General features: G+C 38.2%; 1 protein-coding gene across 1 annotated transcript in view; it reads left to right on the top strand.

The window, feature by feature from the left end:
* Nucleotides 1-13,980, top strand: part of SLC1A1 (solute carrier family 1 member 1) — a 72,338-nt gene extending 58,358 nt beyond the window's left edge. Inside the window, exons 9-12 of the mRNA XM_075209061.1 lie at nt 3,490-3,612; nt 4,616-4,810; nt 5,969-6,103; nt 13,432-13,980. Of these exons, the coding sequence (XP_075065162.1) occupies nt 3,490-3,612; nt 4,616-4,810; nt 5,969-6,103; nt 13,432-13,681 (703 nt within the window). The 3' untranslated portion in view covers nt 13,682-13,980. The remainder of the gene's footprint in view (nt 1-3,489; nt 3,613-4,615; nt 4,811-5,968; nt 6,104-13,431) is intronic.
* The last annotated feature ends 2,685 nt before the right edge of the window (nt 13,981-16,665 follow it).

Here is a 16,665-nt window from a genome sequence, read left to right on the forward strand (position 1 = left end):
ATCTTGCATATTTTAAGCAGGAACTGTTATCTGTGATTTATTAGAACTGGATATGCCCAAACTGCTACCTGTACAGTAGCTGAAGTGGTAACTCTTTTCCCTTATACAAAATAATATAAATATTGGGATTAGTGTACTGTACAATATAAAAAAAATAGTGTTGGCCATTTACAACACCAAAAAATGATCACACAGAGCGAAAGTGTTTTGCTTTCTGTCTTATGATATTATATTTGAACGTGTTTCTGTAGAACAGGGCTTGGCAACCTTTTTCTATCAGTGTGCCAGAAAAAATATTTTCAAGCCCAGGAGTGCTAGTTGTATGTGTGTGTGTATGTATATATATATACGTTTGTGTGTGTGTGTGTGTGTGTGTGTGTGTGTGTGTGTGTGTGTGTGTGTGTGTGTATGTGTATATATAGAATATAGAATGGGAAGACTTTGGCGTCAGTTGGTCAGCTTAAACATATATTGCAATATATGGAACTAACATTCCCTGTTTTTAATATAGAACAGTACTTGATATAGCATTAATTATGTGTTTGGAGAGTGCAGAGTATCCCTGTTTTCATATATATATATATATATATATATATATATATATATATATATATATATTTCTTATTTTATCATGCTAATATTATGGTAATGCTAATAGTAGAGAGACCAACAAATAAACATTCATGTTATGCAGCATAGATGTGCCCCCAGTTTATATTGTGCCACAAAGTTGTGCCTCAAGTTTATATTATGCCTCATACTTACTCTCTGGAGACTCAGCACGCACATCCACACATCATTCGTTCCACATGGGAACCATGGAGCTGCTTCATTAAAACAGCCGAAGATTATCAAAATGGAACTGTTGCGTTTCGACTATCTTTGGCTGCTTTAGTAAGGCAGCTGCAGAGCTCCAGAGTGCCAGAAAGAAGTGGTCCAAGTGCCATGCCTGGCACGCGTGCCGGGGGTTGCCTACCCCTGCTGTAGAGCTTTGTAGTCTCCCGAAGGTCTGGGGTATTAAAGCAACTGGCATCCAATTTCCCTGGCAAGTAGGGAAAGGTTGGGATGCACTCACTGGGCTCCAGAGAGGTCTGGACCTAATCTTATGTTGTACTAGCCCACGCAATGCACTGGATGTACTGCTAAAGTTGATTAAATGTTCTCTGGCTTTCAAGTGAAAATCTGTCAAAATATGTCCTCTGCTGGTGCAGAATATGACTCTTATGTCTTCCAACTTCAGGTAGTTAATAAGTTTAAATACTTAGGAGTGTGGGTACATAAAGTATCACTGAACACACTTGACTGAATAGTATTACTAATTGAGAATCATAAAGGACACTGCTCACATTGACAAGACATTTATGAATGGTATTTTATCTTAAGTTCTTTGAACCTCTTCCATGCCAACACTAACCGGGGATACTTTGAGGGGCCTAGAAGGTGGGCAGTCTTTCCTTACCGCATTCGGGGCTCTCTGTTACATAGATTGGCAGAACCCTTTGGTGTCTGCAAGGTGTCAGCAGTCTGGATGGGGATGTTAGTCCACAGAGTGTTAAACTTGTCCAAGTGTTTGGTTTATTTGAAAACATGAACAACAGCAGGATTAATGGCTGCAGCAGTTGTAACAGTTATAGAATGCAGTTAGAGTCATAGGGTCATACAGCAGCAGGATACTGATGTCATTAATCATCTGCCCCTGCACCAGTTGGCACTAGAGGACCAACAGAGAAAGGAGACTGCATATGGAGCAAAGCACACTTCTCTCCAACTGCATATGTTATAGAAAAGTTCACAGGTCAGGAGTGAATGAGCTAAGTTGTAAACGATAAGCTGGGTCTTTGGGGGGCAAGAGGTACCAGCCCTTGTGCTTTCTTGACTTTATAGATCAAACTGTGTCCGAAAAATATCAGAGAATACCTCTGAAATTACTTGTTTTATCCCTGCAAGGTTATTTTACTTACAGAGAAAGGACAGAGATCAGCTTCCTTAATGCAATGGAAACAACTGATTAACAATTCCTAAACTATAGGATGACCCTGTATGTTTAGAGTTTGCTACCAGGAATTCTTTAAAATCTGAGAACATTGGATTGCAGTTCCAGTCTCAACATCATAGTGTGCATGTGGGTACTAGAACCTTTGATCAGTGTGAGCGGACATTAGGTTGAGTTTATGCTTCTACAAACAATCACAAAAGACCAAAAATCCTGCCAATATCATGCACTATATTTTTGAACCATATAATACAAAAGGGGCAGTGCAGCATATTGCTACAAATCTAGATTTTTATTTAATCACAAATGACTCTGATAGTGTCAAAGGTTACCATTTTGCAGTTGTATACTCTTATAATACTGGCTCAGGCTACAAAATAGCTGCATCCATTGTGTGACAAATGGGCGTTTATATACAGCGATTAAAATATTTTAAATGCTGGTTTTTATAGAGATTATAGTGGTTATATATTAACAAAAATGCAAATCTGCAAAATCTTATCACAACTAATTAAACATTTGTTTTCATTGTCTAACTTGCTTCAGTGCGAACAAATCCTAATACTAATTGGTTGTTTGTTTTTACTTTATATTTAAATAACCAGTGTGTGTACAGAATCAATACTTTTTTGTTGTCTTATACTGTACCAAGTAGGCACAATAGATAGGATGAGGCTGATGCAGAGTGAGCACTAAACCAGTTTGCTTGGCGTTTTTTGTATGAAATTGCTCTGACAAATGCCCAGAAAAATGACCGCAGATTTATGTGATTATGACACTTATGCCCCCTTGCTCCAGAAGAGGACGGATAGGGAAGGGAAGGGGTGTTTTATCATAGGACGAGTACAGTGAGGGCATGGAAGTACAATTGTGAACTGATGCAGACCGGGACACAGGCGCATATATATAAGATATCATTTTTGCGGGTGGTCAAGGGCAGGTGCAAATAGCAGATGATGATGATGATGATGGTCGCCAGCCATAGTGAACCTCTTGTGATTGGCTTGCGATGGCTCCACCAACACTGATATATACTTTCTTTTTTGCATGTGCATATATTACTCTTTTGTGTGCCTGTTTAAGCAATTATTGTCTCACATATGCAAGATAGGGAGTTGTTTCTCCAGTATTAGTGAGGTTTTTGAAGTTTTAGCAAAGCCTAATATCAAATATGAAAATTGAGAAGCAAACAAATGGCTATAAACATGTGCATACGTCTATATAACGTACGCCTGGCATATGCTAGGTGCATATACTATAGTTACAGTCCTATATGTATATAGTGTGATAGTTGCAACTTTGCATATGGCCACAATTGTGGCTTTTTTTAGAGAACGCAACTTGTGCCTGTGATTTGAGGCCATTTCATAAATCAAGCTCAATGTCTTTATCCATTTAAATATCCTTAAGTAATTGTCTACACGCAGTTTCAATAGTAAGTAATAACTGAGCTAATGCTTGGACAGCAGGTTTTAATGGGATGATTTCTCTTTCAGACTCGCCATCCATTCCATTGTTATTTTGCCACTGATTTACCTTATAATAGTAAGGAAGAATCCTTTCCGCTTTGCAATGGGCATGGCGCAGGCCCTTCTTACAGCTCTCATGATATCCTCAAGGTAAAAATATATATATATATGTTTATTCCTTAGCTTTAAAAGGTGATTCAGCAAATATAAAGGCACATATGATTCACACTATGTATACTGCCCCACAGTAAACTATGATCCACATATCTATGCAGGATTTCATTCATAAGCATCCCACCGTCAGTCTCTTTTTGAGATGCTCATGTGATCTGTAAAAATGAAATGTATATATATGCACACACATAGTGAGCAGAGGCACATAAATTGTTTGATGTTTTTATTTATCCTTAGGTGTAAATTTATCAAGCTGCGGGTTTGAAAAAGTGGAGATGTTGCCTATAGCAACCAATCAGATTCTAGCTGTCATTTTGTAGAATGTATTAAATAAATCATACTTGCCTACTCTCCCAGAAGGGTACACAAACCTCACAGGCCCTGTAAAATGCAGAAATTTACAGCATTGAATAGCAGGAGGGGGGGCTTAGTCGCGTCATTAAGCCCCCCCCCCCCTGCTAGTCAATACCGTGAATTTTTGTATTTTATCGTTGGGGAGGGGCTATAGTGACGTAATTACGTCATCACACCCCCTCCTACCCTTTGTCACATGATCTGTACTCCAATCAGGCGCGGGCTGGCATAGTACAACCCAGGGGGCACACAGGCGGCCGCATCACATGACACACGATGCAGACGCGTCCAATGACCGGCCCTAACAGCGCTGAAACCGAGCGGCCCGATGCCCCCCTGCCCCCCGGGCCAGCCCACCCCTGACTCCAATCTCCCGGAGTACAGATTTAAGAAGTTGGCAAGTATGAAATAAATGATAACTAGAATCTGATTGATTGCTATAGGCAAAATCTACACTTTTTCAAACCTGCAGCCTGATAAATTTACCTCCTATAGTGCGTTTTGCTCTTTGCCATTTACAACATGTCTTATGAAAAGATAACAGTAGAAAATAACTTTGCAGTGTAATATATATATATATATAATTATTTGTTAAAATTGTGCTTTAATTTATTTTTTTGTTCAGCTCAGCAACTTTGCCAGTAACTTTCCGCTGTGCTGAAGAGAACAACCGGGTGGACAAGAGGATAACAAGATTTGTTTTGCCAGTGGGAGCCACAATCAATATGGATGGCACAGCTCTGTATGAGGCAGTGGCAGCAGTATTCATTGCACAGCTAAATGACATGAACCTGGATGTTGGTCAGATTGTCACAATCAGGTGCGAGCATTTCTTCAATCTCTCATTATTTTACTTTTGTTTTATGGCAAACTTTTATTTTTTACACTGAATTATTAACTGTGATTTTGCATTAGAAAAGCTGGGTACACACTATAGGTTTTTCACCCGATTATCGTGCTAATCACACGATAAACTACTGTAAGGCATACAGTAGTTTATCCCAGGAGAGCAGGGCAAACTTTCGGTTCCAGGCCTTTTATTAGTTAAGTGGCGGGGGGAAGCTTAGGATGTGATTTGCAAGTCATCTTGTCCCAGCCCCCTGCTGTAATAGGCTATAAAGTGTGATGTCAGTGTAGGGGGCGAGACCAAATGACGTGATTCGCCTAGTCCTTCCCCCTGATCTCCCGGAGCACTACTTACCAATGTTGGCAAGTATGCTGTTAGGTCTGATATTGCATTAGTGTGTACGCTCCCACAATCATGTTTTATCGTACCAAAGCACATCGTATCGCTTCATTTGGTTTTATAACTGTACTAAACATCTCTACAAACAATGGAACGATGTCTGGAAAATTCTGAAGTTTGTATGCACTCACTACCAGCAATGTAAGCAGATCTCTATAGAGTTTACAAAGTCACGATCTTTTCAGCAGATGGTTATGACAGATGAAGAGCACAGATCTGAAGGTAAATTGTGTACAATCGTGTACACAGGAGTCGGCATGCTGATCGGGATGTCACATTGGGAGAAATTGTCTGTAGTGCGTACCTAGCTGCCTACCTAGCTGACTCGACATGCTTATAAGGACAAAATGTCATCATCAAGGACTTCTTAACAATTATATAATCCTAAAATCTATATTTAAATATACATTCCCCCAATATGGATGACAGTGTCACTTTTAGAAGGAGAGGGGTGAAAATAATGGCAAAATACAACATTTTGAATATAGAGAATTTTATGCAATTTACTATCCACATAAAGAGTTTTGTGTTTTATTTTATCTAACTTACTAACTTGCATCACGCCTTCGATGTACATGTACTGTACATCCTTTCATTTGTTCTTTTATGCGGTCTGTATTCATTACATTTTAAAATAAGTCATTCAAAATAAAACTGTCATTCAAGACCCTGTAAAATGTAGAAAGGAATAGGATTTGTTTCCCTTGCTAATGTTTGTTGTATGGTTTACAGTGTCACAGCCACGGCAGCCAGTGTGGGAGCTGCTGGTGTACCTCAGGCTGGTCTGGTTACCATGGTGATCGTTCTGAGCGCAGTGGGGCTGCCAGCTGAGGATGTCACTCTCATCATCGCTGTAGACTGGCTTCTGTAAGTAATAATGCAATAGAAAGCATGGCACGATATATGTAGGTGGGATGCATTTATTTTGCTTCTTGGGATACCTATTTTGCTTAATAACTGAAAGTCTTAATATCAAATAAACAAAGATTGTGGCAGAAGTCATCTAGAAAATATGTCTGATTTACTATAGCCAGCCGTGATTTAAGTTAGTCATTTTCTATCCACAGTTGCTTACTAATTTTGGTTTTTGCAATTGGAAAGGTAATTCTTCTTTATTTCCTATAGTTAAAATTCCTGACACTCTTGATGAGTGAGAAAAGGATTTTAGAACCCTTTTATTGTATTTGGAACCCAAAACAAAAGTAAAGCATGCCAATTAGTTACTATACTATATCCATGTCCCATGGCTGTCCCTACAATATAGCTGGGAATTTTCTGAACAGAAAATTGAAGTGGTTAATAAAAATATGATATGTCTTAAGAAAAAAAATATCTTAAAACAGAATGTATGAAATAAATGTATAATAAATGTCAAGCAGGTGAATTAAATGTATGTTCTTGTTTTTGACTGAAAACAAGTGTTTGCGGTGAAACGTTTTACAGGTTCTTGCAGGCTGGAGTCGTGACCACAAGGTTCAAATATCAATCTTTTATTGCAAACAAGTAAAAATATAATACGGTAATCATATACTTAGCTTTGATAGTTCTCTTAGTAGTATGTTTAATCAGCAATTATCCAGGGCCCCACTCTCTCTCTCCCCCTCTCTCAAGCTTGATATACAAATGACTGCCACCATTACTGACGGTCCAGGACAATGCAACTTGTGTCATAGCAAAACCAGCTTTTATAGAAAGGAAACTAAGGGTGCAGGATATTACTAACATATACGGTATAAACAGAATTAAGAACTTCTTACTGGTAAAACTATGAGTAGCAGTTTCACTTATTCTACGCAAGTGCAAAGCAGTGAAGTTACATGTGACTTTCCAGTACATGCGCAGTTAGCACTGGGGCAATGCCTAGCTTAATGGTTCCCAGACTTTTGCAGTTCGCGGCACCCTTAGAGTCTCCAATATTTTTTTCAAGGCACCCCTCCAAAATAATTACCGAGCAGTCCCGTTTTATAAGTAGTCAAAAAAACGTAATAAGTATTTAGGTCAGGATAGAGATACTTATTTAGTTGTATACAAAAATAATACACATAAATCCAAGGGAAAAGAATATTTTTATATAATTTTTTCAATTATATTTCTGTCAAAGAATAATTTACAGTTAACTCACACTGTGCCCCTTCATCCACACACTGTTCCCCCTTCTTCCACAGACACTGAGCCCCCTTCATCCACGCACTGTGCCCTCCATAATCTCCACACACTCTGTGCCCTCCTTCATCTCCACACACTCTGTGTCCTCCTTCAACTCCACACACTCTGTGCCCCCTTCATTCACACACTCTGTGCCCCCTTCATCCACACACTCTGTGCCCCCTTCATCCACACACTCTGTGCCCCTCTGCATTCACTCGCTCTGCCCCTCTGCATCCAGTCGCTCTGCCCCTCTGCATCCAGTCGCTCTGCGCCCTCTGCATCCTAGCTCTGCCCCCTGTGCATCCTAGCTCTGCCCCCTGTGCATCCTAGCTCTGCCCCCTGTGCATCCTAACTCTGCCCCCTCTGCATCCTCGCTCTGCCCCCTCTGAATTCTCGCTCTATAACCACCTTCATTCTTTTTCCCCTCCATTGCTGTTTCCTATCACCATTCCCCTCCATTTCTTTTACCTACAATATTTGACCTTCTTTCTTCTATTTTTTCTGGCTGTTTGTTTTCTTACCAATTCGGCGGTGCCCGGGACCCAGCATCCTCTCTCCTGCCGCTTGTCACTGAATGTCGGGCGTGATGTCATCACGTGAGAAGCGAGGAGGGAGGAGGATGCTGGGTCCCGGGTGCCGCCGAAATAGTAAGTTTTTGGTTTTTTTGTTTGTTTTTTTAATGTTCCTGGCCACGGCACCCCTGTGACAGCACCGCGGGACTCTTGGGAGCCGCGGAGCACACTTTGGGAACCGCGGGCGTAGCTGATATATATATATATATATATATAGACATACCTGGGCTTTTCCTTGGTTACTCTAGCATTTCATAATACACACAATAAAAGTACAAGAACAATAAAATGGAGTTCAGTGGCCATTTTGCTTGACCTGTCACAACAATTTAGTTACTTAACCTCAACTCAAATCATTGTTTATAAATGTCCATAATATGAGACACTTATCTACTACTGTACATTTGTGAATGTCCTTTTAAAGATGGAGAAAAGAAGATGTGTCTGTGACAGAGTTACTATCATTGGCTCATAGAACAGTTAATAGTAAAATGCTAAAGACTGGCCCATTAATAAGGCCATGACAGTCATTAAATGGTTAATTTTACTTGCCATTGTTTATATTATCTAATGCTGTTTGAATTGTTGCTCATGTGATGAAAATTAAAACCGCAAACCCATAAAAAAATCAGCTGCGTTTTTTTAAAAATAAATCATTGTGGGAGGCTATAAGAAAAATGTTGTCATTTACCATTTTCCCTTGTTTTTTTTCTTTAGACTGTTATTAATAATGTATTATTCTGGACTACCATGGCAACCACAGTCACATTTTTATTATTATAGTTTATCTATATGTCATTCTCATTAGTGGATGTTCCCTCCCACCCCCAAGCTTACAGTCAAAATTCCCTAACACATACACACTTGGATAAATGTTTGTCAACAGCCAATTAACCTACCAGAAGCACCCGGAGGAAACCCACGCAAACACAGGGTGAATATACAAATGCCTCACAGATAAGGCCATAGTCAGGAATCAAACTCATGACCCCAGTATTGTGAGGCAGAAATGATAACCATTGTGCATTGAGTGGATAGGCTTTGGAACTCTCCTCTGAGCTCTATCTGCACGGTGACATCCTGCTTCTCCCCTTTCTGCCATCACATGACACGCTGAGAGCAGATGTTTGTGTCTGGCAGCCATTTTTGTTTACCAAACAGAGAGCTTTTGAAAAGGAGTAAATTAAATGTTATAAACATTTTATAATTTAGAAACAGAAATTCTGCACATCAATGTTTAAAGTATTCTTAGTCTTGGGATCCTGTATTCACTAGTCACAGTAATCCCGATGCATTGAATATCAAGACTACCCTTCTAAAAAGGAAGTGCTAAGAATAAGTGATTCTAATAGCAGAAAGTCATGAATGTACAGTATATTTTTCTATAATTGCTTAGTGTCAACTAATGATAATATTGTCTGCATATTTGTATTTGTCAAGAGGAAGGCTGGCTATGAGCACCAACTACAGACACTGATTATCCCCATGTTGTTGCAAGTACGAGATCCCCACCTTATATTAATAGTGCTGCAATTACATTCCTCCAGGCACTAGATAAAATTTACAGAAAAAAACCGGCCTACAGATATGAGGCAGAAAAGAGATAAGGAAATAGACAATGGGGTAATGATGCAACAATGAAAATACTTAGACAAGGAAAACCCCCTAGAAACACAGTTATAACTGCAGAAAAATGTAGTGTAGATAATTGAGCTACAAACAGCTAAGATAAGACACAGTGGGGGCAGGGAGGATTATAAAGGACGTAAAAAAAAATAACATTAGCGACTAAAAATAGACAGAAATGCTGAAATCGTAAATATAACAACTCCACCAAAGATTTATAATTTAGCATTGAAAGTATACACAGTGGCTTCCCCCCCCCCCCCCCCCACCAATACAATGGGTCTACCAAAAAGTAATAAATGTTGCACATCGCTCTGCTGTACACGTACACCACATATCTGTTCCAAACTGGCAGCGGTGTTGTCAAAACCCCTCCCCTGTGAACTTACCAGTGTGGATCAAAGGTACACTGTCCATTGGTGACATAAGCAATACCACTGCCTGTCTGAAACAGTAGTTTTACGATACAGCAGAGAAGTGTGGAACTGTTGGAGACTCTGGGATACAATGCAAGGGGTGCAAATTAGTTTTCTGTTTTGCACATAAGTTAAATACTGATTGTTTTTTCATGTAGCACACAAATACTTGATAGCTTATTTGTACACTGAAATTTAAAGTTGATATTTGTGTGCTACATGAAAAAACAATCAGTATTTAACTTATGTGCAAAACAGAAAACTAATTTGCACCCCTTGCATTGTAACATGGTTTTGTCCAGGAGACTTAAATAAGAAACTTCTTAATTTAAGATCCTTAAAGGTCCCAGGTGAGTAAAATGATGGATTTTGTACTGACTTCACCCAGTACCAAATTTTAAGTTTTAAAATGTAAATATTATTTCAACTTCAATTAAATGAAAAGAGAAACAATAGACAAGTCAAGTGTTTTTGTTTAGTGTAATCCACTTTATCAGGATTTTTTTAAATCCTTATTATTACTGTTATTTGTTTCTGTCTCTTTGTTGGAACATGGTGTGGGAGTGTTTTTTTGTATAAAAATTCAGAACTGCCTTTTTTATGTTATATCTCCGGTTACTATATACGTGACAATTTATTGATAATTCATTCTGCAGCAGCAGTTTTTTTAAACATAGCCAGGTAATCCCATTTCAGGTCACTGTGGAGTTATTTATAACTTATGTCATTAGAAAGGTTGGTATGTCTAAGAGATTTGTTTGTGATGTTAATTGCTGTATGTTACAACCTTGACCTGTAGTGCGCACATAGAGTATTATGTAGTTTATAGCCCTGATTATTACAATGTTACAACTTCTGTTAAGTGCACATAATATAATTAGATACAATTAAGTTCTGAGGCACATCATTATGATTCTTCTTGGCATTTTCCCCTGGTTCCAAATATTTATGTAGTTTTATTTTAAGATTATTATAAACGCTACAGGGAACATTTCAAAAATTAGGAATTCATTAATTTACAGAGTTGGTATCCTGAGAGGTCCACTGATCATTATGTATTTAGACCCCAACTTTGTATCAACTACTCAATCCTCCCTCTCCTCTGCCAACTGTGTAGGGGCTTTTACCTATTCAAAGTCTGCATCTATCTTTTACTGTTTGTAGACAAAAGGATCCCCTTCTCATCACCCTGGCCCACACACTAGACCAGAGATATACTGTATGGTTTACAGTATAAAAAGTTGGTTGACACAGTGTTCCGCAGCGCTGAACAGTGGGGAAGAGATGATATACATGATTCAAGACATACAATGTAGACAACTTCAGTGCATCACTGAAACAAAGGGTTTGGGGGGTCCTGCTCATGAGAGAGATTACAAGCACAGCTGAAACAAGAGGAGCGAGTGTGGCTCAAAGATGAGACTGGGACTGTTGTGTGGGACTACCAGTGTGTGTAGTATAGGTCAGACTAAGGAGGCTTTACTTTGGTGCTTCAAGTACTGCAGAAATACTTGCACTGGTTCTTCGCAGGCCACTGTGGATTGTAGACTAGAGCAGGACATATCTATGAATGATCCTCGCCGTTTATCCTTTCTGTGTTAACTTTGCAACTTCTTATCCTACTTGAATAATCAATATTCTATCTTTGATGGTAACATAGTGTGTGATATATATTTATGTGTTAACTTCTACAGCAGGGTTCTTAACTGTTGACAGTTTATTGAATACCAGTAATGGATAAACCACTGACAACTTATATTTTAATATTTGTGTACAGACACCTGATTGCATAGCAATTATTTTCATACAGTAATATATATGAGCTACAACAGGACAACAGTAAAGTAATTACATGGAATTGACAGTTAAATCTTAGTCTAAAGCTGGAATTGAGTCTGAATCTGAGTATGTCACAAAAAAAATATTAAAGTGTAACTTGACTTAATAAAATGCTGCATAATTCAAATAATTATATTGGTTGCTAAAATTGACTGGATATATTTCTGATACTTGAAGAAGGACTTCTGTTTGAAGTTGCCAAATTAAACCTCAGAAACATGTTGCTACTGTTATTTAGCAGAATGTTCAGTACAATTTATTTCTGTGGTTACAGAAGGTCATTTATTACGGTACCCATTGTTGAATGCCAGCAACAGCGTGTTTATGAGATTTAAACAGGAGATTTCAGGCAGACGTTTGATTTCAAGTATCAAAAGTCATTCTATTAAATTGCAATATTTTATTTAGGCAAAATCATATATAAGTGGAATTAGCATTTAAGAACCTATGTCCTATAGCATGTCCCAATGGATTATGTGGCATATCTAAAATAGTTGTCCTGCTGTTTCATTATTTAGAGACATTATTATTATTATTATTATTATTATTCTTTATTATATGGTGCCACAAGGTATCCGCAGCACCGTACAATATACTAAAATACAATACAGACAGTATACCAGAGTACAACAGTACAGAGTAAAGCGATTATAACCAAGACTTCAATATCTCCAGGCATAGCAAGTACAGTGGTGTAGGAGTAGAAGAAATGGAATTGAAACAGAAGGCAAGAGAGCCCTGCTCATAAGAGCTTACATACTAAAGGGAGGGGAAACAGACAGCATGTACGACAGGAATCAGTAGAGGGGATCAAGCAAAGGAGGAGACTGGGAGGTGAGGAGAACAAGGAAGGAGAACATTAAGTGGATGGCTGGTGGGCCTTAAGAAACAGATGGGTTTTGAGAGCCCATTTGAAGGAGCTAAGATTACAAGATAGACGGATGGAGGGAGGGAGGAAGGTTGTTCCAGTGGAGGGGGGCAGCATGGGAGAAGTCTTAAGTTCTGGCATAAGATGAGGTGATCAGTGCAGAGGAAAGACGACGGTCATTGGCCGAACGCAGGGAACGTGTGGGAGGGTGGATGGAGAGAAGGTTAGAGATAGTAGGGGCAGTGGAATGGGAGAGGGCCTTGTAAGTGACCGTGAGAAGTTTAAAGAGGATTCTGTAGGAAAAAGGGAGCCAGAGGAAGAGTGTCATGAAAGAAAGATAAGTCTCGCAGCTGCATTAAGTATAGAGCGAAGAGGGGCGAGATGGGAGTGGGGAAGGCCAGTGAGGAGAAGGTTACAGTAATCAAGACGGGAAATGATGAGAGCATGGATGATGGTTTTGGCAGCACCTTGAGAGAGGAAGGGCCGGATGTGGGCAATATTCCGTAGTTGGAATGACAATGATATGGTAAAGTCCTGCAACACATTTTCCTACATAATCTGAACATTAACATTTATTCAATGATTTCCATTATTATTTTTTATTTCTTCTTGGTCTTTACCAGCTATTGGAAGTGATTGTTGGGTGGAGCAGCATGAATATTTAGGGTGCATAATTATGGAAAAATGGTGTATTAACATGACTAATACTATACTCTCTTTCTCCAGGGATCGATTTAGGACCATGGTAAATGTTCTTGGTGATGCTTTTGGAACTGGGATAGTGGAGAAGCTCTCAAAGAAAGAACTGGAGCAAATGGATGTTTCATCAGAAGTCAACATTGCCAACCCATTTGCCATTGAACCAACCATACTGAAAAACGAAGACGACGATGAAGTCAAAAAGTCCTATGTGAATGGAGGATTTGCTGTAGATAAGTCAGATGCCATATCTTTCACTCAGACATCGCAGTTCTGAGTGACCCAGTCTTGCTGAGTGCACTGGGGTTCTAAGGAACGTTGAGTGAAATACAAAGATGACTAAAGGAAATTTTTCTTTTCAATATTTGGATTCAAGCTTTTTTGCTCATTGTGAGCAGGTTAAAAAGAAAGGAGAGTTGTAAAATATTGCTCTTTTTTAATACGGGAATACCTAAATACCACCATTTTTGAATGTATACTCAGACTTAGCATGTTTATTACCTGGATTTCAATATCTAGGTCAGTAATATGAACTTTTTGCATTAGCCCTCCTGAAACACAGGAACGCATAATGTTCTTCTTCATTTGGGTTAATGGACCACTAAACATAAAATGCAAGTTGCCTTCGATAAAAGACTTACTGGAAACTAGATATTGCTGAGTTTACAGAGTGAGCTGTTTTACATATTCTGACTAGACTTCTGGGGCCTGATTCATTAAGGATCTTAATTTAAGAAACTTCTTATTTCAGTCTCCTGGACAAAACCATGTTACAATGCAAGGGGTGCAAATTAGTATTCTGTTTTGCACATAAGTTAATCATTGACTGTTTTTTCATGTAGCACACAAATACTAGCTTATTTGTACACTGAAATGTAAAGGTGATATTTGTGTGCTACATGAAAAAACATTCAGTATTTAATTTATGTGCAAAACAGAATACTAATTTGCACCCCTTGCATTGTAACATGGTTTTGTCCAGGAGACTGAAATAAGAAGTTTCTTAAGTTAAGATCCTTAATGAATCAGGCCCCTGATCATTAAGTCTATTAAAGAAGGAAATCTAACCTGTCTTATAACAGGGGAAATAACTTTAAGCTCTGATATGATATGGAAACATTGACATAAATATTTGTGAATGAAACATTAAATCTTTTCATAATGTATCTTAAATTTCATGCCTAGTGGTCCATTATAGAAGAAAATGCCTTTTAAATACACAGCAGCACTTATCTGTATATTGTGCCCAAATATTATTTTGTCTGTGTATTGCGAATATGACACAGATTCACTTTTAACATATCTTCAAGGTGATATCAGTATAGGAAAAAATTTCAGCTTGCCTTAATACAGGGATCATGAAATAAGACAGTATTCATTGTACACAATTATCTATAGAGCATGAAGGCATTGAGGTGACCTATAGCAGAGCTTTGCCATTTTGGTAGCCAAGAAGACTCCTAGTGGTCGGGTTCTCTTCACATAATCAGTGTAAGTGCCGTATAGTATATCTGCAGAAAGTTACCACTACAGACGTTGCACACATTTAAAAGACCTACTCTGTACAGAAGATGATGATCTTTGGTAGGTTTAATAAACGACCAATGACATTTTTGCTGATTATAAGCAGTAGACGTGCATCAAAACATATGTGGAATTTATGAAAATTAATTTCTTCAGTATATCTCTTTTGAACAAAAAAAAGTATTTAATCTTGTCTACATGATCTTCATGTGTGTGTTTTAAGATCTGAGCTGATCATGAACCATTATTTTATCGAAAGCATTTATTGCTTCTTTGGTCATGGTTTGATTTATATTATTATCTTGATTTATATTGAAATTTTGAAATCAATGTGACTAAAATAGCTGGTCTATACCTTTTGTGTTGAATTTTTTTAACTTGGGATTTATCAGTTGCTTTACTCATCAGAGTTGAGAACTTAGGGAAACTACTTATAGGGTGAACATATAAGTTATTTTTAAAAAAAAAATAACCAAAATTCAGTATTAGTGGGGTATTTACTGAAAACATAAGTTTCTCTCAACTTGTCAGATCTGTGTTCACATGTAAATCGATAAATTAGGCATCAAACATTTTAAAATATCTTTGTTTTAATTTTTCCAACTTGATTGGGAGATTGATGCAAACACAGATCTGCCAAGCTGAGAGAATTGTAGAAAACCATCCCTTTATGTTCTAAATAAGGTGTCAGGGCACTATTTTCCGTAATTCCGGAAAAGGTTGTATGTAATAAAATGAATTCTTATACACTGTTAAAAAGTTTTCAACATATCTTAATTTTATCAAGTTTCATTAATGCTCACTGTGAAATAGAATATCTTAAAAAATAAAAGGAGGATTTTAAGCCTTGTGTCAAAATAAGCTCAGCAATTCTGCACTTATGTCAACATGAAGTAACTAAATTTAAGCAAATGTTTATTGTTTAACTGATCTCCCCTAGGAACCAGTATGGAATAATACATTTAAAAGTGCAGTGATTTCCCCAAATTAATTACTTACTAATATACTTGTGTTAAGGAAATACCTTATATAACTGACGGCTGTTAATAAATCCTTCACCTCTATTTTTTTCTTAGACGTGTAGGCTATGCATTGGCCGTTTGTTTGTCCCCCAACCCCCCTCCCACCCAAGATAAATATTTATATGAGATGGATGTCATAAGCATACCCACTAACTTTCATGATCTCAAGATTGGGATAGTTTTGGTCACGACTGTGATCTGCTCATATCATGCTTACACACAATTAATCCCTTTCCTTATACTAAAAAGCTCTTCATGTTTCTGCACAGATGAATTATTGGGGATGGGCTATCGACACGAGGAATGAGTTCAAGAAAAAGCAGTAACTAAGAATCCTTGAGAAACAATGGGAGGCATTTTATGGGGAAGTGAAAAAAATCAATTGTATAGGCGTGAACACTATATTTTATTAGAGTGTGCATCCAGGGAAATCTGGAGAGGGATACTCTGCGCAGTGGAGGGCACAGGACTAGCTCCACCTAGGGGTGGTGAAAATATTGGATATTGCCAAACTGTTCACAATAATCATCAAGTAAGCACAGCTCTTACCTTGCTATTGTGTCCGGTGGAGGAGGGTTGAAAGTGCTATTAATAATCATGCTGTTACCGCATCTACAGACGCTGTGTAGCGGAGATAAAAAGGTTATAATTGGCCCACTATATAGTGGGGATAAAAATGTATAAATGGTCAACATGCCCCTCAGACCTTTTCACA

The sequence above is a fragment of the Mixophyes fleayi genome, chromosome 1 (assembly GCF_038048845.1).
Source record: "Mixophyes fleayi isolate aMixFle1 chromosome 1, aMixFle1.hap1, whole genome shotgun sequence".
Classification (NCBI taxonomy): Eukaryota; Metazoa; Chordata; class Amphibia; order Anura; family Limnodynastidae; genus Mixophyes; species Mixophyes fleayi.